General features: G+C 33.7%; 6 protein-coding genes across 6 annotated transcripts; 4 read left to right on the plus strand and 2 right to left on the minus strand.

Moving 5' to 3' along the window:
- The first annotated feature begins 576 nt into the window (after nt 1-576).
- On the plus strand, nt 577-7,876 carry LOC106421480 (heavy metal-associated isoprenylated plant protein 13-like). Its single transcript, XM_048742767.1, has 3 exons — nt 577-1,094; nt 7,024-7,131; nt 7,283-7,876. Exons 2-3 carry the CDS (start codon nt 7,120-7,122, stop codon nt 7,688-7,690), a joined length of 420 nt encoding a protein of 139 aa, XP_048598724.1. The 5' UTR covers nt 577-1,094; nt 7,024-7,119; the 3' UTR covers nt 7,691-7,876.
- Nucleotides 7,877-8,962: 1,086 nt separating this feature from the next.
- LOC106406135 (heavy metal-associated isoprenylated plant protein 13-like) lies at nt 8,963-16,204 on the plus strand. Its single transcript, XM_048742768.1, has 3 exons — nt 8,963-9,487; nt 15,350-15,457; nt 15,609-16,204. The coding sequence occupies exons 2-3, from the start codon at nt 15,446-15,448 to the stop codon at nt 16,014-16,016; spliced, it is 420 nt and encodes a 139-aa protein (XP_048598725.1). The 5' UTR covers nt 8,963-9,487; nt 15,350-15,445; the 3' UTR covers nt 16,017-16,204.
- A 2,250-nt stretch (nt 16,205-18,454) lies between these two features.
- Nucleotides 18,455-19,036, minus strand: LOC125578970. Its single transcript, XM_048742136.1, has 2 exons — nt 18,601-19,036; nt 18,455-18,534 (listed from the first exon to the last, which is right to left on the minus strand). The coding sequence occupies exons 1-2, from the start codon at nt 19,034-19,036 to the stop codon at nt 18,455-18,457; spliced, it is 516 nt and encodes a 171-aa protein (XP_048598093.1).
- Nucleotides 19,037-20,477: 1,441 nt separating this feature from the next.
- LOC106403363 (glutathione S-transferase T2-like) lies at nt 20,478-21,353 on the minus strand. The gene has a single exon (XM_013844205.2). The coding sequence runs from the start codon at nt 21,351-21,353 to the stop codon at nt 20,478-20,480; it is 876 nt and encodes a 291-aa protein (XP_013699659.2).
- Nucleotides 21,354-22,854: 1,501 nt separating this feature from the next.
- Nucleotides 22,855-23,730, plus strand: LOC111206957 (glutathione S-transferase T3-like). The gene is made up of 2 exons (XM_048742137.1): nt 22,855-23,396; nt 23,454-23,730. The coding sequence occupies exons 1-2, from the start codon at nt 22,855-22,857 to the stop codon at nt 23,728-23,730; spliced, it is 819 nt and encodes a 272-aa protein (XP_048598094.1).
- A 1,442-nt stretch (nt 23,731-25,172) lies between these two features.
- LOC125578971 lies at nt 25,173-26,177 on the plus strand. The gene has a single exon (XM_048742138.1). It carries the CDS (start codon nt 25,173-25,175, stop codon nt 26,175-26,177), a length of 1,005 nt encoding a protein of 334 aa, XP_048598095.1.
- Nucleotides 26,178-26,952: the final 775 nt, after the last annotated feature.

Raw genomic sequence — 26,952 nt, forward strand, 5'->3', positions numbered from 1 at the left:
GTCTTCATGATACTTTGTTTACTCTGTTTTTCATGTTGGTTACCTCCCAAATCATTTGACTTCCATCATTATATGAACGAAACTTCGACAAACAAAAACTAGAAGAAAATAAGATAACTATAGAAAGATTGAGGCAAAGATTCGTTTTACACTTTTAAGCAAATGTTATTGGCCAGACTGTAGAGACATTAGCGTTGCAAACTCTTTGCTCTTCCCAATTTGGGAAATTTTTCAAAATCCCACAGCAAGGTCTTGTGTAATTACTGCACCAGAATATATTACAACGCTAAACTGGAGCTTGAGGGTTAAGACAACAAAAAAACAACGAAAAGCACATTATGGGTTGAACTTTTCTTCTCTAAAGATGTGATGTAAATTGATATATGAAACTCACCCACACCAGCGTACACGATGTGATTCTTTGTGATGTGAATATTTCATAGAGTACTCATGGGGGTAGAATGTCATTATCTAATACAACTATCTCGATTTTGAACCGGTTTGTTTTAGTCAAGTCTTGTCTGTTGCCTATATTTTATCTTTCCTTTCTTCTAAAGCCTTGGACGTGTATAAATAGACATAATCACTTCTCCAAAGCCAAGAGACAAACAAAAGCCTAGATCTAGCTAGAAACCTAACGCTGCTGACACCTCGTTGAACTGCCATGTCCATCCATCACGTCGCCTCAACTGAGCCAAGAAGAGGAAGCAAGCTGAGAGGCTTCAATCTTAAAACGCTAGAGCTGCTTCCCCTCGCCTCAAGGAGTCAATGGTTAAAAAGCAAAACTGATCAGACTTGCACCGCAAGTCACTAAACCATGGACCGTCATCAAAACCCCTACATCCCTACTTGTTAGGCCATTGGCCTTCACCTTAGTTACCGCGGTTAGCCTAGATCCTTGCCATGGACGAGTTACAAGGAGGTGAATCAAGCCTCTTGCGTGTCACGCTACTCAATCCTGAAATCGTAGCTTCACTCCCATCCTGAACCACCGTGATATTACTCTAATCGGCCATCATTGCTGATGGGACAACACCCTTCGCGTCTTCTCCATATGAAAATTCCCCATCTTATAATTCGTCTCTTAAGCGAAGGTGAGGGCTTTTTTCCATAATGATTTGTTATCTTTCCATTCGACAGAGTTTAATGTTAAACCGAGATACCTACGAGACGAGCTATATAAGTTGATTTTTATTTGAATGTGGTTTATGACTATACTTAATATATATATACAAAGACATGTATGCTTGTCACACTGTTTTACTCGAATGAAGTTTAAATCGTATAAGGATGATCTTTAGGGTCCAATAGTGCCCATTTCATGATCTTTCCTCGCAATGTTGCGAATCTGACTGAACTTTGGTTTAATTATAAGTTTATAACTAGATTTTGATCTGCACGACCTATGATTTTTTTCTAATAATCAAATATTTTATGTTATACAATAAAATATATAAATAGATTAATATAATTTGGTGTTATATATTATCTAATTTTATAATAATATTTTTGTGGCGTATAATATTATTACTATAAAATTTCTAATTTTGTATTTTTGTAAACAAAATTTATTTTGAAAACATTATTAGTTAAAAATACTGATTTACATAATTTTGTTTTATTTCTAAATTTAAAATCTATGTGGAAATCAAATTAAGTTGAAATTACATAATAATGAATTTGGTATATAGTGATTAATTAAACCATTTTGTATAGTTGTTTAAATAATAAAACGAATTAGTTTTTAACTCATGAGAATACACAAACGTTAAAAACAGTAGACTGAAGTCTTATATATACGACATGAATAAAGATCAAATATTTCATCTATGAAGGGAGGTGCAAATTAATTGTATTAAACATCTAAAAGTATGACTTTTAAATGGTCTAAATAGAAAAAAATTGCATATGAAATAAGTCATAATTTATATGCTAAATAGATAAAATATTTTTACTTTTAAATTAAAAATATAATGAACATTTATTATAAAAACATATTTTAAAATATTTCTTAAATTTAGTTTTGAAAATTAAATCAATTAAAAATTGTTATTATCATTAAAATATTATTAAAAGTATTTTATATAATTATTATTTTATTTACAATCAAAACTAAATTAAAATTTAGTTTTTAATTATACTTTGTGATAATTAAAAATTTAATTAACTAATTTCGAAAATATATTCTAAAAATATATTCTAAAAATATATTTGAAAAATTTTGTTAGACATTTCTTTAAGATTTAATAATAATTCAAATAAAAATAAAATATTAAAAGATATTATAATTAACTTATGTAAAATATATTAAATTTCTTAGGAATGGTCCAAATAAAAAATCACACATGAAAAAAGTCATGACTTCTATTTTAAGGGGGTGTTAGTGGGACTTAGATTTCTATAGAGTTTGTTGATTTTAAAAGTTGAGAGATTTGTTAAATTTAGAAAAAATTATAGAAAATTTTGTATATTGTGAAAATCTATAAAAATAAAGTAATGTAATAATTATAAGAATTCAAGGAAAACATGTAGTATTCTCAAAATCTTGTTTTGTGAGTGAAAATGTTAAGAATTCAACTCCCAATAACATTTATTTTAATAGATTTGTAGAATCATTTAAATCTAAACTTTTTGGGGGAAATTACATGTTTACCACTTTCATGGTACCACTTTTCATTTTTACCACCACTAATGAGACATTTTCAAAAATACCTTCTTCATTAAGTAGCAAAAGACTCTTATGCCCTTGTTATTTATATATATAATAAATCATTATTTAAATAAAAAAATGTAAATTTTTTTTATGTTTTCGAATTATACTTTTTCAAATTCGAACTTTTTGATAAATTTTTTTTTTTATTTTTTTCGATTTTTTTTTTATTTTTTTTCAAATTTGTTTTTGAAAAACGAAAATTATGTTTGAAACTATTTTATATATATTTTTTAAGTATTTATATATTTATTAGAATCATAAATTTCACATTCCAAAAACCCTACCCCACCCCTCAACTCTAAATCCTAAGGCTAGATTAGTTAACCCTAAGGGTAGGGGTGTCAAAATTGGTCATGACCCATGGGTTGACCCAACCCAAATTGACTCATTAACCCAAATGAACTGTTTATTTTTGATCCAATGGATTAATGGGTTAATAGGTTAATAGATTAATATGTTAATGGGTTAACAAGTTAATGGGTTTATTGGGTTGAGTCAACTCTGACCCATTTTGTTTGCAATTAAAAAAACCGTGAGTAAACCACCCAATTCTAAGGTTTGATAGAATTGGAAAATCATGAGTTTCTCAAAAGTTCAATCATTTATTCGGTGGTAAAATACGTTTCCCGGCAAAACCGCAAAAATAAGTTTTTCCACTAAAACCGCGAAAATACGTTTTTCAGCTAAAACCGCAAAAACGCGTTTTCCCGCCAAAACCGCAAAAACGCGTTTTCCTGCCAAAACCGCAAAAAAAACGCATTTTTCCGCAAAAACCACAAAAACTCATTTTTTCCGCAAAACCGTAAAAATTTGTTTTCCCGCAAAACCGTAAAAACGCGTTTTACCGCCAAAACCGCAAAAACGCATTTTTCTGCCAAAACCGCAAAAACGCAATTTTCCGCAAAACACGTTTTCCTGCAAAAACGCGTTTTCCCGCAAAAACACGTTTCCCGCAAAAACGCGTTTCCCGCAAAAACGTGTTTTCCCGCAAAAACGCGTTTCCCGCAAAAACGTGTTTTCCCGCAAAAACGCGTTTCCCGCAAAAACGTGTTTTCCCGCAAAAACGCGTTTTCCCGCAAAAACGCATTTTCCCGCAAAATCACGTTTTCCCGTAAAAACGCATTTTCCCGCCAAATCCTAAAAATGTGTTTTCCCTCCAAAACCGCAAAAACGCAATTTCCTGCAAAAACACGTTTTCCCGCAAAAACGCGTTTTCCCGCAAAAACACGTTTTCCCGCAAAAACGCGTTTTCCCGCAAAAACACGTTTTTCCGTAAAAACGCGTTTTTACGCCAAAACCCAAAAAGTGTTGTCCCTCCAAAACCGCAAAAACACATTTTCCACTAAAACCACAAAACGCGCTTTCCCGCCAAAACTGCAAAACACGTTTTCCCGCCGAAACTGCAAAAACTCATTTTCCCGCAAAAATGCGTTTTTCCGCCAAAACCACAAAAAAAGTTTTCTCATTTCGATCAACTTGGTCTTAACTTAAAAATAATTCATTATAAAGATGTTGGGTTGATAAAGATGTTGGGTTGATGGGTCAACCATTAACCCATCTAACCTATTTAATTTAATGGGTCATGGACAACTCAACCTATTTATTAAATGGGTTGAGTTGACCCATGACCCATTAACAGTAAACCCATTTGGGTTATAGGTTGGGTTGACCCATTTGACCCATTTTGACACCCCTACCTAAGGATATAATTATATTTTACCCTTCATTAAAAGTGAGGGTAAAAGTGATTAGTGTAAACATGAAAAGTGATACTATGAATGTGGTATTTGTGGCAATTTCCCAACTTTTTGAATAACAAATAATTTTGTATAAAATTATAGAATCATCAAACTAGTAACACAAGATTTTAATGAGAATTTAAGAATCTATAAACCAATATTACTAGACTTCAAATTTCTAAGACTCATTATAGACTAGATTCTTACATACGCTTATAAATCGCATAACAATTACCTATCAAATTTAACTTACTAAAATCCAAATTTAACTTACTAAAATTTAAATATTTAACTTTATTTCTGTTTATGTGTAGGCCAGTTTTTTTTTGGTGATAGCAGCGTTTGTTTAAGGTAAAACTATAGGATTTTACTTTACAGTATGCTCAATTTATCAAAAATTTTAATTTATTATAATAATTTCTTGTAAAATTACTAAATATTGAAATTTTTTTTTATCCATTTGATAATTTAAATATTATAAAAAATATTTTATTTTCATTTTTTAAAACAAAAAAAAGTGAATCAATATTTATTAATAGTATTTTGATAATAATTATGAATAGTTTGTTATTTAAAAAATATTTTTTTTAAACTAATATTTTTTTATAGTAAAACATAAATATAGAAAAAAATAAAAGATATCATTTAGTGGTAGAATAATCTAATGTGCATTGGTGCATTGTATTAAAATGACCAAACTACCATTAAAACTCTAGTCATAGTTATAAATCTCGAAAATGGACTTTTAGATCTCCAACTATTTGAAATCAGTATTTTAATACTTAACTATCACTTGCGCATATTTAATCCCGAAGTCATTAGTTGACTGCACAAAATTAGACTTAGAAATGTTAAATGTTAATTACTAGACAAAAACGTTAATTGTAATTAGAAAATGGATCGAGTTTGGCTTTCAAAACTCTAAAATCCTTAAAATCGATTTTTATGCGATTCTAAGTGCAAAGAAGCGATTCACGGTGACCAAAGATTAAACAAATGTACTTCCGGTGAGAGGATGGTAAAAACCTACTTTGGAACTCGGACATGATTCAACAAAGCTTATTCGTTTACCTTTCACTCTCTATCGGAATTGAAATTCTGGATGGTCCTCAAATCAATAAAATTTCCCAACTTCTACCACTAGTTCCAAAGTAGGTTTTCACCATCCTCTCACTGGAAGTACACTTGTTTATTTCTCAGTCGCCGTGAATCACTTCCTCTCACTCGGAGTAGCATAAAGTGAAACAATTTTAGGGATTTTGGGGTTTTAAAAGCAAAACTTGATCACTTTTCTGATTGCAGTTAACGTTTATATTTAAAATTAGAGAAATACTCTACGATATCACATAAAAAGTTTATGTCACAAACATAGACTCTAAGGATCAAAATGACCAAAATATTAAAGAGGTAATATACACTTATACCCTTAGGGTCAACTAATACAAACCTTAGGGTTTAAAGTTAAGGAGTGGGGATTTGAGATTAAGATTTAAATTTGATAAAATAAAAAATAAATATAAAATTTTTAAAATAAAAATGTTAAAAATAGTTTCAAAAAGTATTTTCGAATTACAAAAAAAATTTGAAAAAAAAATTCAAAAAAAAATTTATAAAAAGTTCGAATTTGAAAACATATAATCTAAAACTATATAAAAAAAATTATTATTTTTTTTATTTTTTTTATATATCTAGGGTATTAAAGTCCTTTTACCTATTAAATGAAACATTTTTGTCATTTTCTTCCTTGTAGTATATTTTTGTGATCAAAACTTGAAAATAGTTTATTTAAGAGAATTGTCCTTAAAATTAACGTTTGACCTTTTTAAGTCTAATTTTGCGCATTCAACCATGATTTCGAGATTAAATCGCACAAATGATTGTTGAGTATTAAAAATGCTGATTTCAAATAGTTGAGGATTTAAAAACCCATTTTCTCGTTATAAATCAGTGGCATTTTCATAACATACCACGTAATTGTAAAATTATTTCAATATGTTGATTTTCTTTACCTGGATTTATGTTTCCTCATAATGAATAAGCAAAATATCTAATTAACCAAACACAAATTAAAATCCAAGATCATTAATTTTTTGTGGAATATTTGTGTTTGTGACGTCAATCTCAGTTTGATTCCAGTATCCAGTGTTCGTTTGGATGTTATAAAACTGATCTCTTGAACAAAATCTAGAGAACTTGCTTCACAAGTTCTTACATGACCAAATAGGTCAACAAGGTCACAAATCAACGTCGGCCAGGTCGTATAAGCGACCAAATGAGCAGTCAACACATTTCCCGTTGCTTTCGTCGTTGCGTCGTTGGATTTATTATACTTTTCAACCACATACGAGAAACAATACTAGCTATAAGTTGCTTGCGTCGTTGACTCCGTTACTCTTTTAATGGTCGTCGCAATGCTTTTTTGTTATTATTATTATTATCTTTTTTGGACAAATGCTTTTTTGTATTTAAAAATAGAAAAAACTATGTGGGTCATAGTATTAGATTCCTGGTAGTTTCCTATGCAATTTCTATATAGTGGATATCTTATTGCTTGCAATTGTCATCAAGAAGGTTCAACATCGCAAGACGCAAGCCATACCTCATATCGTTCTTTCTTTGATAAATATATCGGAAATTTCTCAAGCTTTACTCTAGTATTCTTCAGCCATGACCGCTAAGGTATCCTTTTCTTTCATATTTTTTCTATCTGAAAATAATTATATTTAACTTAATGATCTTTGATTGATCGTTATATATATAAACCATTTAGTCAAACTTATTTCATAAATATACAATTATAACCATACTGATCTCAAGTTTGAAATTACAGAAAGCTGTGTTGCAATTGAGTGTCCACGATGAGAAAATCAGGAAGAAAGCGTTTGTGACCGTCTCTCGATCTCAAGGGGTTACTTCGATAACAATGGATGACAAAACAGGGAAAATGACAGTAGTTGGAGAAGTTGATACACCGGTTCTCGTGATGAAGCTAAGGAAACTGTGTAATGCAGAAATCGTTTCGGTTGAAGTTGTTAAACCACCTGAGAAAAAGCCTGAACCGGCGAAACCGGCTCCAGCTAAACCTGATACAACTAAACCGGCTGAAATTGTTGCCTTTCCAGTTACGCATATGAACTACCCGTACCAATATCATTCGTCCTATGCGAATTCGCACTATCAGCCATACGGGAATTCTAGAGTTGTGGTGGAGGAACCAAACACTTGTGTGCTTATGTGATTTAACAAGCTAGAATTATTTTAAGTAATGTTAGTTGTGTAATACTTAGTTTTGGTGGGAGTGTATTTTTTTTTGTGGTATGTTGTAATGGACATTAGTCGCGTGAGCTCATTCAAGGGAAACAAATCATTTATGTGTGATAAAGTGGAGCTTTAACACTATGTTAACTTAAAATTTTTTTTACAATTGTATAGAACTTCCTGAGACGGGCATAACCTTTAGACTACCAACGATGAATTGAATCAAATCCATACGACTAAAACTACTCTACTACATTTTCAAATGATACACGTACGGGTTACTTCGCCTCTCCGGACTCAACACAGAAGAAAGATACACAGACGAGTCTCTAGTCATAATCCCGGACCCGAAATCCGTGTCGCTGGCTTGTCTGTTTAATTGGGCTGGGAGACCCAAAACTCCATGTCCTCATCGCCGCTGCATCCTCAACTTTCAATGAAGCTCGATACTTTACCAAAGCGGGTTTGTAATGGTCGCCGATCAAAGTCAATGAAGCTCTAAAACCTGTGCAAGATTTTATCTATGCTACATTTAAATTCTGCATTATAGTGACATAGTGTCTAAATGAACAACAATGCTAATTTCCAGATGCAGCGTCTTAATAGAGAAACGAACAGGGCCGTAATAAGCTCAATTATTTTCTTCTTTTTCTTCGACCCCATAATTGTTCTGGGCCAGACCTGTCTTCATGATACTTTGTTTACTCTGTTTTTCATGTTGGTTACCTCCCAAATCATTTGACTTCCATCATTATATGAACGAAACTTCGACAAACAAAAACTAGAAGAAAATAAGATAACTATAGAAAGATTGAGGCAAAGATTCGTTTTACACTTTTAAGCAAATGTTATTGGCCAGACTGTAGAGACATTAGCGTTGCAAACTCTTTGCTCTTCCCAATTTGGGAAATTTTTCAAAATCCCACAGCAAGGTCTTGTGTAATTACTGCACCAGAATATATTACAACGCTAAACTGGAGCTTGAGGGTTAAGACAACAAAAAAACAACGAAAAGCACATTATGGGTTGAACTTTTCTTCTCTAAAGATGTGATGTAAATTGATATATGAAACTCACCCACACCAGCGTACACGATGTGATTCTTTGTGATGTGAATATTTCATAGAGTACTCATGGGGGTAGAATGTCATTATCTAATACAACTATCTCGATTTTGAACCGGTTTGTTTTAGTCAAGTCTTGTCTGTTGCCTATATTTTATCTTTCCTTTCTTCTAAAGCCTTGGACGTGTATAAATAGACATAATCACTTCTCCAAAGCCAAGAGACAAACAAAAGCCTAGATCTAGCTAGAAACCTAACGCTGCTGACACCTCGTTGAACTGCCATGTCCATCCATCACGTCGCCTCAACTGAGCCAAGAAGAGGAAGCAAGCTGAGAGGCTTCAATCTTAAAACGCTAGAGCTGCTTCCCCTCGCCTCAAGGAGTCAATGGTTAAAAAGCAAAACTGATCAGACTTGCACCGCAAGTCACTAAACCATGGACCGTCATCAAAACCCCTACATCCCTACTTGTTAGGCCATTGGCCTTCACCTTAGTTACCGCGGTTAGCCTAGATCCTTGCCATGGACGAGTTACAAGGAGGTGAATCAAGCCTCTTGCGTGTCACGCTACTCAATCCTGAAATCGTAGCTTCACTCCCATCCTGAACCACCGTGATATTACTCTAATCGGCCATCATTGCTGATGGGACAACACCCTTCGCGTCTTCTCCATATGAAAATTCCCCATCTTATAATTCGTCTCTTAAGCGAAGGTGAGGGCTTTTTTCCATAATGATTTGTTATCTTTCCATTCGACAGAGTTTAATGTTAAACCGAGATACCTACGAGACGAGCTATATAAGTTGATTTTTATTTGAATGTGGTTTATGACTATACTTAATATATATATACAAAGACATGTATGCTTGTCACACTGTTTTACTCGAATGAAGTTTAAATCGTATAAGGATGATCTTTAGGGTCCAATAGTGCCCATTTCATGATCTTTCCTCGCAATGTTGCGAATCTGACTGAACTTTGGTTTAATTATAAGTTTATAACTAGATTTTGATCTGCACGACCTATGATTTTTTTCTAATAATCAAATATTTTATGTTATACAATAAAATATATAAATAGATTAATATAATTTGGTGTTATATATTATCTAATTTTATAATAATATTTTTGTGGCGTATAATATTATTACTATAAAATTTCTAATTTTGTATTTTTGTAAACAAAATTTATTTTGAAAACATTATTAGTTAAAAATACTGATTTACATAATTTTGTTTTATTTCTAAATTTAAAATCTATGTGGAAATCAAATTAAGTTGAAATTACATAATAATGAATTTGGTATATAGTGATTAATTAAACCATTTTGTATAGTTGTTTAAATAATAAAACGAATTAGTTTTTAACTCATGAGAATACACAAACGTTAAAAACAGTAGACTGAAGTCTTATATATACGACAGGAATAAAGATCAAATATTTCATCTATGAAGGGAGGTGCAAATTAATTGTATTAAACATCTAAAAGTATGACTTTTAAATGGTCTAAATAGAAAAAAATTGCATATGAATTAAGTCATAATTTATATGCTAAATAGATAAAATATTTTTACTTTTAAATTAAAAATATAATGAACATTTATTATAAAAACATATTTTAAAATATTTCTTAAATTTAGTTTTGAAAATTAAATCAATTAAAAATTGTTATTATCATTAAAATATTATTAAAAGTATTTTATATAATTATTATTTTATTTACAATCAAACTAAATTAAAATTTAGTTTTTAATTATACTTTGTGATAATTAAAAATTTAATTAACTAATTTCGAAAATATATTCTAAAAATATATTCTAAAAATATATTTGAAAGATTTTGTTAGACATTTCTTTAAGATTTAATAATAATTCAAATAAAAATAAAATATTAAAAGATATTATAATTAACTTATGTAAAATATATTAAATTTCTTAGGAATGGTCCAAATAAAAAATCACACATGAAAAAAGTCATGACTTCTATTTTAAGGGGGTGTTAGTGGGACTTAGATTTCTATAGAGTTTGTTGATTTTAAAAGTTGAGAGATTTGTTAAATTTAGAAAAAATTATAGAAAATTTTGTATATTGTGAAAATCTATAAAAATAAAGTAATGTAATAATTATAAGAATTCAAGGAAAACATGTAGTATTCTCAAAATCTTGTTTTGTGAGTGAAAATGTTAAGAATTCAACTCCCAATAACATTTATTTTAATAGATTTGTAGAATCATTTAAATCTAAACTTTTTGGGGAAAATTACATGTTTACCACTTTCATGGTACCACTTTTCATTTTTACCACCACTAATGAGACATTTTCAAAAATACCTTCTTCATTAAGTAGCAAAAGACTCTTATGCCCTTGTTATTTATATATATAATAAATCATTATTTAAATAAAAAAATGTAAATTTTTTTTATGTTTTCGAATTATACTTTTTCAAATTCGAACTTTTTGATAAATTTTTTTTTTTTTTTTCGATTTTTTTTTTATTTTTTTTTCAAATTTGTTTTTGAAAAACGAAAATTATGTTTGAAACTATTTTATATATATTTTTTAAGTATTTATATATTTATTAGAATCATAAATTTCACATTCCAAAAACCATACCCCACCCCTCAACTCTAAACCCTAAGGCTAGATTAGTTAACCCTAAGGGTAGGGGTGTCAAAATTGGTCATGACCCATGGGTTGACCCAACCCAAATTGACTCATTAACCCAAATGAACTGTTTATTTTTGATCCAATGGATTAATGGGTTAATAGGTTAATAGATTAATATGTTAATGGGTTAACAAGTTAATGGGTTTATTGGGTTGAGTCAACTCTGACCCATTTTGTTTGCAATTAAAAAAACCGTGAGTAAACCACCCAATTCTAAGGTTTGATAGAATTGGAAAATCATGAGTTTCTCAAAAGTTCAATCATTTATTCGGTGGTAAAATACGTTTCCCGGCAAAACCGCAAAAATAAGTTTTTCCACTAAAACCGCGAAAATACGTTTTTCAGCTAAAACCGCAAGCCAAAACCGCAAAAAAACGCATTTTTCTGCAAAAACCACAAAAACTCATTTTTTCCGCAAAACCGTAAAAATTTGTTTTCCCGCAAAACCGCAAAAACGCGTTTTACCGCCAAAACCGCGAAAACGCATTTTTCTGCCAAAACCGCAAAAACGCAATTTTCCGCAAAACGCGTTTTCCTGCAAAAACGCGTTTTCCCGCAAAAACACGTTTCCCGCAAAAACGCGTTTCCCGCAAAAACGTGTTTTCCCGCAAAAACGCGTTTCCCGCAAAAACGTGTTTTCCCGCAAAAACGCGTTTCCCGCAAAAACGTGTTTTCCCGCAAAAACGCGTTTTCCCGCAAAAACGCATTTTCCCGCAAAATCACGTTTTCCCGTAAAAACGCATTTTCCGGCCAAATCCTAAAAATGTGTTTTCCCTCCAAAACCGCAAAAACGCAATTTCCTGCAAAAACACGTTTTCCCGCAAAAACGCGTTTTCCCGCAAAAACACGTTTTTCCGTAAAAACACGTTTTTCCCGCAAAAACGCATTTTCCCGTAAAAACGCGTTTTTACGCCAAAACCCAAAAAGTGTTGTCCCTCCAAAACCGCAAAAACACATTTTCCACTAAAACCACAAAACGCGCTTTCCCGCCAAAACTGCAAAACACGTTTTCCCGCCGAAACTGCAAAAACTCATTTTCCCGCAAAAATGCGTTTTTCCGCCAAAACCACAAAAAAAGTTTTCTCATTTCGATCAACTTGGTCTTAACTTAAAAATAATTCATTATAAAGATGTTGGGTTGATAAAGATGTTGGGTTGATGGGTCAACCATTAACCCATCTAACCTATTTAATTTAATGGGTCATGGACGGGTTGAGTTGACCCATGACCCATTAACAGTAAACCCATTTGGGTTATAGGTTGGGTTGACCCATTTGACCCATTTTGACACCCCTACCTAAGGGTATAATTATATTTTACCCTTCATTAAAAGTGAGGGTAAAAGTGATTAGTGTAAACATGAAAAGTGATACTATGAATGTGGTATTTGTGGCAATTTCCCAACTTTTTGAATAACAAATAATTTTGTATAAAATTATAGAATCATCAAACTAGTAACACAAGATTTTAATGAGAATTTAAGAATCTATAAACCAATATTACTAGACTTCAAATTTCTAAGACTCATTATAGACTAGATTCTTACATACGCTTATAAATCGCATAACAATTACCTATCAAATTTAACTTACTAAAATCCAAATTTAACTTACTAAAATTTAAATATTTAACTTTATTTCTGTTTATGTGTAGGCCAGTTTTTTTTTGGTGATAGCAGCGTTTGTTTAAGGTAAAACTATAGGATTTTACTTTACAGTATGCTCAATTTATCAAAAATTTTAATTTATTATAATAATTTCTTGTAAAATTACTAAATATTGAAAATTTTTTTTATCCATTTGATAATTTAAATATTATAAAAATTATTTTATTTTCATTTTTTAAAACAAAAAAAAGTGAATCAATATTTATTAATAGTATTTTGATAATAATTATGAATAGTTTGTTATTTAAAAAATATTTTTTTTAAACTAATATTTTTTATAGTAAAACATAAATATAGAAAAAAATAAAAGATATCATTTAGTGGTAGAATAATCTAATGTGCATTGGTGCATTGTATTAAAATGACCAAACTACCATTAAAACTCTAGTCATAGTTATAAATCTCGAAAATGGACTTTTAGATCTCCAACTATTTGAAATCAGTATTTTAATACTTACCTATCACTTGCATATTTAATCCCGAAGTCATTAGTTGACTGCACAAAATTAGACTTAGAAATGTTAAATGTTAATTACTAGACAAAAACGTTAATTGTAATTAGAAAATGGATCGAGTTTGGCTTTCAAAACTCTAAAATCCTTAAAATCGATTTTTATGCGATTCTAAGTGCAAAGAAGCGATTCACGGTGACCAAAGATTAAACAAATGTACTTCCAGTGAGAGGATGGTAAAAACCTACTTTGGAACTCGGACATGATTCAACAAAGCTTATTCGTTTACCTTTCACTCTCTATCGGAATTGAAATTCTGGATGGTCCTCAAATCAATAAAATTTCCCAACTTCTACCACTAGTTCCAAAGTAGGTTTTCACCATCCTCTCACCGGAAGTACACTTGTTTATTTCTCAGTCGCCGTGAATCACTTCCTCTCACTCGGAGTAGCATAAAGTGAAACAATTTTAGGGATTTTGGGGTTTTAAAAGCAAAACTTGATCACTTTTCTGATTGCAGTTAACGCTTATATTTAAAATTAGAGAAATACTCTAGGATATCACATAAAAAGTTTATGTCACAAACATAGACTCTAAGGATCAAAATGACCAAAATATTAAAGAGGTAATATACACTTATATCCTTAGGGTCAACTAATACAAACCTTAGGGTTTAAAGTTAAGGAGTGGGGATTTGAGATTAAGATTTAAATTTGATAAAATAAAAAATAAATATAAAATTTTTAAAATAAAAATGTTAAAAATAGTTTCAAAAAGTATTTTCGAATTACAAAAAAAAATTTGAAAAAAAAATTCAAAAAAAATTTTATAAAAAGTTCGAATTTGAAAACATATAATCTAAAACTATATAAAAAAAAATATTATTTTTTTTATTTTTTTTATATATCTAGGGTATTAAAGTCCTTTTACCTATTAAATGAAACATTTTTGTCATTTTCTTCCTTGTAGTATATTTTTGTGATCAAAACTTGAAAATAGTTTATTTAAGAGAATTGCCCTTAAAATTAACGTTTGACCTTTTTAAGTCTAATTTTGCGCATTCAACCATGATTTCGAGATTAAATCGCACAAATGATAGTTGAGTATTAAAAATGCTGATTTCAAATAGTTGAGGATTTAAAAACCCATTTTCTCGTTATAAATCAGTGGCATTTTCATAACATACCACGTAATTGTAAAATTATTTCAATATGTTAATTTTCTTTACCTGGATTTATGTTTCCTCATAATGAATAAGCAAAATATCTAATTAACCAAACACAAATTAAAATCCAAGATCATTAATTTTTTGTGGAATATTTGTGTTTGTGACGTCAATCTCAGTTTGATTCCAGTATCCAGTGTTCGTTTGGATGTTATAAAACTGATCTCTTGAACAAAATCTAGAGAACTTGCTTCACAAGTTCTTACATGACCAAATAGGTCAACAAGGTCACAAATCAACGTCGGCCAGGTCGTATAAGCGACCAAATGAGCAGTCAACACATTTCCCGTTGCTTTCGTCGTTGCGTCGTTGGATTTATTATACTTTTCAACCACATACGAGAAACAATACTAGCTATAAGTTGCTTACGTCGTTGACTCCGTTACTCTTTTAATGGTCGTCGCAATGCTTTTTTGTTATTATTATTATTATCTTTTTTGGACAAATGCTTTTTTGTATTTAAAAATAGAAAAAACTATGTGGGTCATAGTATTAGATTCCTGGTAGTTTCCTATGCAATTTCTATATAGTGGATATCTTATTGCTTGCAATTGTCATCAAGAAGGTTCAACATCGCAAGACGCAAGCCATACCTCATATCGTTCTTTCTTTGATAAATATATCGGAAATTTCTCAAGCTTTACTCTAGTATTCTTCAGCCATGACCGCTAAGGTATCCTTTTCTTTCATATTTTTTCTATCTGAAAATAATTATATTTAACTTAATGATCTTTGATTGATCGTTATATATATAAACCATTTAGTCAAACTTATTTCATAAATATACAATTATAACCATACTGATCTCAAGTTTGAAATTACAGAAAGCTGTGTTGCAATTGAGTGTCCACGATGAGAGAATCAGGAAGAAAGCGTTTGTGACCGTCTCTCGATCTCAAGGGGTAACTTCGATAACAATGGATGACAAAACAGGGAAAATGACAGTAGTTGGAGAAGTTGATACACCGGTTCTCGTGATGAAGCTAAGGAAACTGTGTAATGCAGAAATCGTTTCGGTTGAAGTTGTTAAACCACCTGAGAAAAAGCCTGAACCGGCGAAACCGGCTCCAGCTAAACCTGATACGGTTAAACCGGCAGAAATTGTTGCCTTTCCAGTTACGCATATGAACTACCCGTACCAATATCATTCTTCCTTTGCGAATTCGCACTATCAGCCATACGGGAATTCTAGAGTTGTGGTGGAGGAACCAAACACTTGTGTGCTTATGTGATTTAATACAATTACTTTTAAAATAATGTTAGTTGTTTAATACTTAGTTTTGATGGGAGAGTGTATTTTTGGGGTACTGTATAATGTACATTACTCCCGTGAGCTCATTCGAGGGAAACAAATCTTTTATGTATGATAAAGTTGCTTTGTTCACTTTTTACTTCGAAATAACTAGTCTTTTTCCTCGCAGTTTCATTCTTATATACTCTTTTGGCGAAAATGTGGTTTCACTTCTTTATTAGTACTCAAACAATGTAAATATAGTCTCTATCAACGAGAATTAAATCCACGAATACATATTAGACACTCCTTTATCACTCGACCAACAACTTAGAGTGATTTACATTCATGGTCAGTTTTATGTTTTTTATTACACTCTAAGACAGTTACAACTACCAGAATAGTTTTTTGATGGTTGTTTACACAGTTACCCACAATTTCAACAAACTAAACCATTTTTTTCTTATTATGACGTGTGTTGAATATAAATTCAAAATATATATAGAAACAATTACACTCAGGGTCACTTTCTATCTTTTTATATCATAATAAGTCACTTATTGCTACACACACACTTTCTTCCAACAACCTATTGAATCCTAACTAAAATACACTAATTATAACTCTAAAGCTTATTGACCTAACTAGAGAATAAGAGGGAATTAATCTCAGCCACACATCTCCCCTCTTATCCGACATGCAATATTAATTCTAGTACACTTTAACAAAATTTATATATGTCTCATTTTATGACCATTTGATCTACTATTATAACAGATATAGGCAGTTGTTGTGTTTTTATTACAAGAAAGAGCAGTTGTTGCTACCAGGACACTTTTTGTTGGTTAAAGTCGTCTTTGTCCTCAAAAAAGGCAAACTAGGCATGGGCATATCTGTAATATAACATATTCTTCTGGTTTCTCTGGTTCGGGAGTTTAAAATTTGAAAATAAGAGAAGCTGATTGGTGGATTCCATGGACGTAGTGTGTTTTGGTTAATTATCTGAGATTGTCCCCGTAAAAAAGTAAACCCGTAATATCTGTTTCAACTTTCCCCCAATCTGATAACCTAATTTTACTTTTCCCATACCGTTTTTTCGACGACGACCAACAAGATTGGAGAACTGAGAAGCCGACGAACGAAGAACACGTGTAAGAACGGAGAAGCAGACGAACAAGATTGTCGGACGGAGAAGACGATGTCGTCTCAAAAGCGGAGAGCTTCAAAGGACAAGTCTAAAGGTTAGATACTTTTCTTCCTCCCAGTTTCATCGATTTGGATTTCGGATTGGGGATTAGAGTTTTGATTTCTGGTTTCGATTTTTTGAGTTTGGTAAGAGACTGGCGTGAGGTGTTAGGGTTTCGATTTGGGGGCGCGGTTATAGATTTATGAAAAACTCCCATTATGGTTTTGATTTGTAGATTAGAGTTTCGATTTAGGGGTGCGATTCTAGATTTCCAAGTTCTCTAAGTTTTCTTTCTGGTTTCTGTTTGTTTTACAGAGATGGTGCAAACTGAAGAGGGAGCGGTGAATGATGGAAAAGGTCGAAGCTTGTTGCTAGGTTTGGTGTTTTGACAAACTGTGGTCGGATGTACACCAACAAGTGTGTACATATGATCAACCAGGATTTTGTAGATATGTAAACGCGTGTATATGTACATAATAAGTAATGTAGATATGAGTATAAAGCAGTTTATAAGTTTTTATTACATTCTAAGGGAAACATTATTGATGAGACAAAAAATAAGTCCTTAGGATATTTTATTAATATTTTTAAGTTAGGGACAAAATGTAAGAACATTTGTAATTTTGTAGATTATTGGTATAACTTGTCTTGTATCTTAGTAAATAATTTTGTTTTAATGTGTAATGAGATATAAAGGATAACATTTAAATACAACATATAAAAGAGAAGTTTAACATTAAAATTGAAAACATATGAAAATTACAAAAAAAAAAATAAATAAATAAATAAAAGGAAACAAACATTTTATTCAATTCATATAAACTTATAAATTATATGTTATTTGGAAGATGTCCAAATTTAGTCCATATATTTTCAATCAAATCGTTTTTTAAATTGTGATGGGCTTGTCTATTCCGAACGCTTGTTCGACGATCAATCGAATTGCCGAGATTTGAAGCCATATTGACGGAAAATGTATCCACCTCTTCTCTTTCTTGAAATTCATCAACCGCATACTGAGTGGCTGATGATCGTTCATCCTCAACAATCATATTATGGAGGACGATACATGCTCTCATAATATTTCCAATTTTGTCCTTATCCTATAAATTAGAGGGGTTTCTTACGACTGCAAACCTAGCTTGCAGCACTCCAAAGGCACGCTCCACATCCTTTCGCACAGCTTCTTGGGTTTTAGCAAATAATGAATGCTTGTCACTCTGTGGGAGTCGGATAGACTGAATAAAAGTCTCCTAGTTCGGATAAATGCCATCCGTGAGATAATATGCCAAATGGTACGGGTTACCATTTACATAGAAGTTTACTTGTGGGGCTACTCCGTTAATAATGTCATCAAAAACAGGTGATCGATCAAGAATGTTAAGATCGTTCATAGTACCTGGAGCTCCAAAAAACGCGTGCCATATCCATAGGTCGTATGAAGCTACCGCCTCCAACACAATTGTTGGTTTTCCGGTTCCTCGTGAATACATTCCTTTCCAAGATGCTGGGCAATTCTTCCACTCCCAATGCATACAGTCGATGCTTCTAACCATCCCTGGGAATCCAAGTTGTTCTCCAATATATAGTAGTCTTTGCAGATCCTCCGGTGTGGGACGTCTTAGGTATTCATCGCCAAAAAGTTGGATGATTCCGGCGGTAAAATGGTGCAAACATATTCTAGCTGTTGTTTCACCTAGTCGGACATATTCGTCAACGGTATCAGCCCCACCACCATACGCCAATTGTCGAATTGCTGCATCTTCTCTTGGTTGGAAATACTCAACTTCTTGGGAGAGTCTATGCACAATACGCAAGAACAAAGTCTTGTTCATTCGAAACCGTCTCCGGAATATATGTTGCGGGAATGTCGGGATCTCGCTAAAATAATCATTCCAAAGCTTTATGTGGCCTTCTTCCCGGTTTCTCTCAATAAAAATACGTTTTTTTCGCTCTTTTGGTTCGGAAATAATATCTGGAATTTCTAAAAAATCTTCAAACATAGATTCGAATTCAGCATCATCATCTTTGTGGTAATGATAATGGGAAGAAGATGCCATTTGGAATGAAAAAAAATTTGTGACTTTTAATCAGAGTAGTAGAGAAGTTTTTGATATGAGAAGTAGAGAAGTTGTGATTTAAACGAGAATATGAGAACTCTTACTTATAGGCTCAAGAAGTTCATATCTTGTGATTGTATATTGTTTCTCTTGTGAACCTTTCGTACATCTTGAGTCACGAGCTTGTACAATATCAAATTATTTGAGTCACGAGCTTGTACAATATCACGAGCTTACAGTAAGATTTTACCTGAGTCATGAGCTTGTACAATATCAAATTATTTGAGTCACGAGACATGAAATGATCGAAATACAAGTACACATTCCATTGTTCTCATTACACATTACACATAGTTCATTACTAATCCGAGTTCGCTACTAAACCATAACGAGAACCATAACACATTAGATAAAGATGAGGACGATACCTATGAAAATTAACACCATAACCATAACCGCAACAAAGTAATCAAAGCTAGACCTTGATTTATTCTTGGCCAACTCACACACCATGTTCTCTAGTCTAACAAGCTTCTGGTCAGTCTCATAGTCACTCAAGAAGTTCAGAGAGTCTACCTTCTCGGCTAACTGAAGTGTCTGTCTATCCCTGGCTCTCATCTCCTCCATTACAGCCTCATCCCACCATTTCCATACATGACACTCGCCATCATCAACATTGGTACATGTGTAGTATCTGCGACCTGGATCGGTTGTACTGTAAGACGTTGCTATCTGAGGTTGACTCCCACAGTAGCAGGTTTGTGGGAAACCGAATTCAACCTCAGGCTGCGGAGGGTAGACAAACTCCTGAGCGTTCACGTACTCTAACTACGCTTGGTCTTGCTGAATCAGAGCTTCTATTTCATTGTTGTCACTGTCCGAGTCATCACCTCGATGCTCCTCAGACTGGGAAGGTTGGCTATAGCTGTAATCAAGACCCATGTTTAATGAAACCTGGAAAAATGTACAAGGTAAATATTAGACAGTTATTTAACAAAGATTCACATGTATTTATAATGATGGACATTCATTAATCAACACAGCAAGTTAACATAATTGATTAATTTATAAAGGTAGAGATACAAAGCAAGCAGAAAGTACAATAAAAACATAGACACCGTTGACATTAAAAACATAAACAGCAAAGTACTTATGACAGAAATAAAAAAACAAAGTTCTTGCACAAAGGTTTTAAGACATTGTTTGAGATATTTCTCTAGAAATACTCGGCGAGAAGCTTGTTTTTGGCTACTTCTTCTCGCTCACTGAGTGGTTCGGTTTTGGCTAGGAGAGTGTCTAAGATGGCAAGCTTTGACAGTTTCTCTTTCCTATCCAAATCCACCTTCCTCATTTCCCAAACCTCCTTATACTCACCAACAGACTTCCCCATCGCATTGCTCCGTTTAGCTTTTGCGGCCTTTACACCTTCTGGTCGTATCTCTTGTTCACCAACACTTGTGGTTGATGTTTGGAAATTTGGTTGAACGGTTTTCCTCTTTGAACTTCCAGAAGCTTTAGTGCAGTTGAGGTTAAGCCATTTCTGCTCATACCTCAACACACACCACGCATGCTCCAGTGTAAATTTGGACTCCTGATCAGCGTAAAATATGTCATGGGCCACCTTGAGAACATCATTCTCATGCTGACCACTACTAATTTGTCGCTCCGCCGCCGCATATGCACCACAAAACTTGTTAGTTTGATCATTGATTTTCTGCCACCTCTGCCTATAATGGAGATGCTCGCAACTTTCACCAACATTCAGAGCCGCAAAGAAATAATCTCCTACTCGCTTCCAGAATGTCCCTGACTTTTGGTTATTGCCGACTATTGCATCTTTAGATGTGTTTAGCCAGGCACTAATCAGCTTCTCGTCCTCTGCAGGAGTCCATTTATGTCTCTTCCCACGCTCCACCGGTGTGTCTGTAGGTGGAGTTGGAGCATCTCCTTGTTGTGAACTGAATGGAGGGATCTGTGAAGATCCAGAATGAAAACTCTCATAAGGAGAGTTCTCATGATGAACACTTTCGTGTTGACTGTGAAGAAGGCCAATATAACCAGCAGACTGGCTATACGGATTCCTTGGATCCATAGAATTAAGAAGAGAGAAGTGATAAGAGAATAGAAGCCGGAATCTTTGAGAGTTATAGAAGAAAAGAGATAAAGATGATGGAGATTAAATCGTTATTTGGAAGGATGGTTTAATAGAACGATTTAATAGGTGAAACTTTAATTAACACTATCATAATGACCTAACAACAAAAGTACATCTCAGTTATTAGACATTACACAACCATAATAACCTAACTACCAAGTGCATTAACTACCTATCAAACCACCCTTGCAAACAAACTAGACTATCAATTCATAAGTGAAACAAGAGTTCAAGTCTACAATCGTTCTCTCTGTGGCGATTGAAAGGGGGATTTAGTCTCAACGGCGCATCTCCTCTCTGACGGTTCTCCTCCTGACGGATCTCCTCCCGAGACATCTCCTCCCGACTCTGGATCTCTCGACGGATCTCTCGACCTTTCTCTCGGCGGTTCTCTCGACGGTTCTCTCGACGGATCTGTTGACGGTTCTGTCGACGGTTCTCCTCTCTCATCAACATCGTATTCCGCGATTCGAAGGTGAAAGGGTAGGTGTTCCTCCTCCGTATGATTTGCATGTATTTGGTTCTCGTTTTCGATCTACCTTGTTGGGATTTGCATGTAATTTTTTTTTCGTTTGTGTTATTGTGTATGATAGTGAAAATCGATTTAGGGGTATTGGCTAATTTTTGTGTTTGTGTGATTGAAAACGTTTGTGTGTCTATGCAAAAATCGAGTCCATCTATTTGTGTTTCGATCTACCTTGTTGGGATTTCAAAATTCGATTTAGGAGTATTGGCTAATTTTTACTCGTTCATTTGATTTGCTTTGCTAGATTTTTTTCGTTTGTGTTATTAATCTGATAGTAATTTTTCGTCTCTAGAGGTCTTTGAGAGAGTGTGGTTATTATAGTTCGTGTTCTGTTTTGATGATACTGATATGTGTGTTCTTTTGATTATGAGGTTAATAGGTGAGCTGAGGTTCAACTACAATAACCCGGTTTCTATTAGTAAACAGCTCGAAGAGAAAGAACCATTTCGTCCAAAGCTCAAGGTAATTAACTTTCTCTTCAGCTCCCAAGTTATGTAGTTGGTATATTAACTCGTGTAGGCATGAACTATTGTTTCTGTGATGAATGGTTGAGATATTGTTTCTGTGATGAATAGGCGCGACATAAATGAAAAAAATATCTAGTTTGCTTGCAACCAAAGCGTATAGACTTGAACTCTTGTTTCACTTATGAATTGATAGTCTAGTTTGTTTGCAAGGGTGGTTTGATAGGTAGTTAATGCACTTGGTAGTTAGGTTATTATGGTTGTGTAATGTCTAATAACTGAGATGTACTTTTGTTGTTAGGTCATTATGATAGTGTTAATTAAAGTTTCACCTATTAAACCATCCTTCCAAATAACGATTTAATCTCCATCATCTTTATCTCTTCTCTTCTATAACTCTCAAAGATTCCGGCTTCTATTCTCTTATCACTTCTCTCTTCTTAATTCTATGGATCCAAGGAATCCGTATAGCCAGTCTGCTGGTTATATTGGCCTTCTTCACAGTCAACACGAAAGTGTTCATCATGAGAACTCTCCTTATGAGAGTTTTCATTCTGGATCTTCACAGATCCCTCCATTCAGTTCACAACAAGGAGATGCTCCAACTCCACCTACAGACACACCGGTGGAGCGTGGGAAGAGACATAAATGGACTCCTGCAGAGGACGAGAAGCTGATTAATGCCTGGCTAAACACATCTAAAGATGCAATAGTCGGCAATAACCAAAAGTCAGGGACATTCTGGAAGCGAGTAGGAGATTATTTCTTTGCGGCTTTGAATGTTGGTGAAAGTTGCGAGCATCTCCATTATAGGCAGAGGTGGCAGAAAATCAATGATCAAACTAACAAGTTTTGTGGTGCATATGCGGCTGCGGAGCGACAAATTAGTAGTGGTCAGCATGAGAATGATGTTCTCAAGGTGGCCCATGACATATTTTACGCTGATCAGGAGTCCAAATTTACACTGGAGCATGCGTGGTGTGTGTTGAGGTATGAGCAGAGATGGCTTAACCTCAACTGCACTAAAGCTTCTGGAAGTTCATAGAGGAAAACCGTTCAACCAAATTCCCAAACATCAACCACAAGTGTTGGTGAACAAGAGATACGACCAGAAGGTGTAAAGGCCACAAAAGCTAAACGGAGCAATGCGATGGGGAAGTCTGTTGGTGAGTATAAGGAGGTTTGGGAAATGAGGAAGGTGGATTTGGATAGGAAAGAGAAACTGTCAAAGCTTGCCATCTTAGACACTCTCCTAGCCAAAACCGAACCACTCAGTGAGCGAGAAGAAGTAGCCAAAAACAAGCTTCTCGCCGAGTATTTCTAGAGAAATATCTCAAACAACATGTCTTAAAACCTTTGTGCAAGAACTTTATTTTTTTATTTCTGTCATAAGTACTTTGCTGTTTATGTTTTTAATGTCAACGGTGTCTATGTTTTTATTGTACTTTCTGCTTGCTTTGTATCTCTACCTTTAAAAATTAATCAATTATGTTAACTTGGTGTGTTGATTAATGAATGTCCATCATTATAAATACATGTGAATCTTTGTTAAATAACTGTCTAATATTTACCTTGTACATTTTTCCAGGTTTCATTAAACATGGGTCTTGATTACAGCTATAGCCAACCTTCCCAGTCTGAGGAGCATCGAGGTGATGACTCGGACAGTGACAACAATGAAATAGAAGCTCTGATTCAGCAAGACCAAGCGCAGTTAGAGTACGTGAACGCTCAGGAGTTTGTCTACCCTCCGCAGCCTGAGGTTGAATTCGGTTTCCCACAAACCTGCTACTGTGGGAGTCAACCTCAGATAGCAACGTCTTACAGTACAACCGATCCAGGTCGCAGATACTACACATGTACCAATGTTGATGATGGCGAGTGTCATGTATGGAAATGGTGGGATGAGGCTGTAATGGAGGAGATGAGAGTCAGGGATAGACAGACACTTCAGTTAGCCGAGAAGGTAGACTCTCTGAACTTCTTGAGTGACTACGAGACTGACCAGAAGCTTGTTAGACTAGAGAACATGGTGTGTGAGTTGGCCAAGAATAAATCAAGGTCTAGCTTTGATTACTTTGTTGCGGTTATGGTTATGGTGTTAATTTTCATAGGTATCGTCCTCATCTTTATCTAATGTGTTATGGTTCTCGTTATGGTTTAGTAGCGAACTCGGATTAGTAATGAACTATGTGTAATGTGTAATGAGAACAATGGAATGTGTACTTGTATTTCGATCATTTCATGTCTCGTGACTCAAATAATTTGATATTGTACAAGCTCGTGACTCAGGTAAAATCTTACTGTAAGCTCGTGATATTGTACATGCTCGTGACTCAAATAATTTGATATTGTACAAGCTTGTGACTCAAGATGTACGAAAGGTTCACAAGAGAAACAATATACAATCACAAGATATGAACTTCTTGGGCCTATAATTAAGAGTTCTCATATTGTCGTTTAAATCACAACTTCTCTACTTCTCATATCAAAAACTTCTCTACTACTCTCATTAAAAGTCACAAATTTTTTTTCATTCCAAATGGCATCTTCTTCCCATTATCATTACCACAAAGATGATGATGCTGAATTCGAATCTATGTTTGAAGATTTTTTAGAAATTCCAGATATTATTCCCGAACCAAAAGAGCGAAAAAACGTATTTTTATTGAGAGAAACCGGGAAGAAGGCCACATAAAGCTTTGGAATGATTATTTTAGCGAGACCCCGACATTCCCGCAACATATATTCCGGAGACGGTTTCGAATGAACAAGACTTTGTTCTTGCGTATTGTGCATAGACTCTCCCAAGAAGTTGAGTATTTCCAACCAAGAGAAGATGCAGCAATTCGACAATTGGTGTATGGTGGTGGGGCTGATACCGTTGACGAATATGTCCGACTAGGTGAAACAACAGCTAGAATATGTTTGCACCATTTTACCGCCGGAATCATCCAACTTTTTGGCGATGAATACCTAAGACGTCCCACACCGGAGGATCTGCAAAGACTACTATATACTGGAGAACAACGTGGATTCCCAGGGATGGTTGGAAGCATCGATTGTATGCATTGGGAGTGGAATAATTGCCCAGCATCTTGGAAAGGAATGTATTCACGAGGAACCGGAAAACCAACAATTGTGTTGGAGGCGGTAGCTTCATACAACCTCTGGATATGGCACGCTTTTTTTGGAGCTCCACGTACTATGAATGATCTTAACATTCTTGATCGATCACCTGTTTTTGATGACATTATTAACGGAGTAGCGCCACAAGTAAACTTCTATGTAAATGGTAACCCGTACCATTTGGCATATTATCTCACGGATGACATTTATCCGAACTGGGCGACTTTTATTCAGTCTATCCGACTCCCACAGAGTGACAAGCATTCATTATTTGCTAAAACCCAAGAAGCTGTGCGAAAGGATGTGGAGCGTGCCTTTGGAGTGCTGCAAGCTAGGTTTGCGGTCGTAAGAAACCCCTCTAATTTATGGGATAAGGACAAAATTGGGAATATTATGAGAGCATGTATCGTCCTCCATAATATGATTGTTGAGGATGAACGATCATCAGCCACTCAGTATGCGGTCGATGAATTTCAAGAAAGAGAAGAGGTGGATACATTTTCCGTCAATATGGCTTCAAATCTCGGCAATTCGATTGATCACCGAACAAGCTTTCGGAATAGACAAGCCCATCACAATTTAAAAAACGATTTGATTGAAATCATATGGACTAAATTTGGACATCTTCCAAATAACATATAATTTACAAGTTTATATGAATTGAATAAAATGTTTGTTTCCTTTTATTTATTATTTGTTTTTTTTTTTTTGTAATTTTCATATGTTTTCAATTTTAATGTTAAACTTCTCTTTTATATGTTTTATTTAAATGTTATCCTTTATATCTCATTACACATTAAAACAAAATTATTTACTAAGATACAAGACAAGTTCTACCAATAATCTACAAAATTACAAATGTTCTTACACTTTGTCCCTAACTTAAAAATATTAATAAAATATCCTAAGGACTTATTTTTTGTCTCACCAATAATGTTGCCCTTAGTTAAGCGGTGTCCCTCGTGATATTGCCCCATTTGTATTTAAATTAAATACGATAAATGCTAAGATATGTCATTAGAATCACCGATAATGTTGCCCTAAGGCAGTTATTGCTCTTAAGGCAGTTTTTGCAACTAAAAGCTAACTAAACTCATTCTTGAAGCTAAATAGGTCCCACAGTTTTAATATTAATTTATCTCTTTGCAACTGGAAATAATTTTAATGGTATAAAATTCTCAAGAAAAAATCTAAAAAATAATGGTTTTAATGGCAAAAGAGAATGAAAATAATGGTTTTACATTTCCTCGACGGTGATTAAACTTCTCTTTGCAACTGTCGGAATTTCAACAAAGCCAATGAAGGACACTGTGGCATCACGGCATAGACTATTGGGGAACCAGTGGGTAAATGTTTGGAAAATATTACGCTCTGGGACAGTTTTAAGTTATTTATAACATTCTAGAGCAGTTTCTTC

The sequence above is a fragment of the Brassica napus genome, chromosome A10 (assembly GCF_020379485.1).
Source record: "Brassica napus cultivar Da-Ae chromosome A10, Da-Ae, whole genome shotgun sequence".
Taxonomy (NCBI): Eukaryota; Viridiplantae; Streptophyta; class Magnoliopsida; order Brassicales; family Brassicaceae; genus Brassica; species Brassica napus.

What these genes read in the sequence shown, in the direction of transcription:
- LOC125578970 (XM_048742136.1), bottom strand. Translation starts at nt 19,036, where the DNA reads ATGAACAAGACTTTGTTCTTGCGTATTGTGCATAGACTCTCCCAAGAA. An exon ending in CGCGTTTTTTGGAGCTCCAG is followed by an intron (nt 18,535 to 18,600) that starts GTACTATGAACG and finishes TTAACGGAGTAG; the next exon opens with CCCCACAAGTAAACTTCTAT.
- LOC106403363 (XM_013844205.2), bottom strand. Translation starts at nt 21,353, where the DNA reads ATGGATCCAAGGAATCCGTATAGCCAGTCTGCTGGTTATATTGGCCTT.
- LOC111206957 (XM_048742137.1), top strand. Translation starts at nt 22,855, where the DNA reads ATGGATCCAAGGAATCCGTATAGCCAGTCTGCTGGTTATATTGGCCTT. An exon ending in CATGCGTGGTGTGTGTTGAG is followed by an intron (nt 23,397 to 23,453) that starts GTATGAGCAGAG and finishes AAGTTCATAGAG; the next exon opens with GAAAACCGTTCAACCAAATT.
- LOC125578971 (XM_048742138.1), top strand. Translation starts at nt 25,173, where the DNA reads ATGAACAAGACTTTGTTCTTGCGTATTGTGCATAGACTCTCCCAAGAA.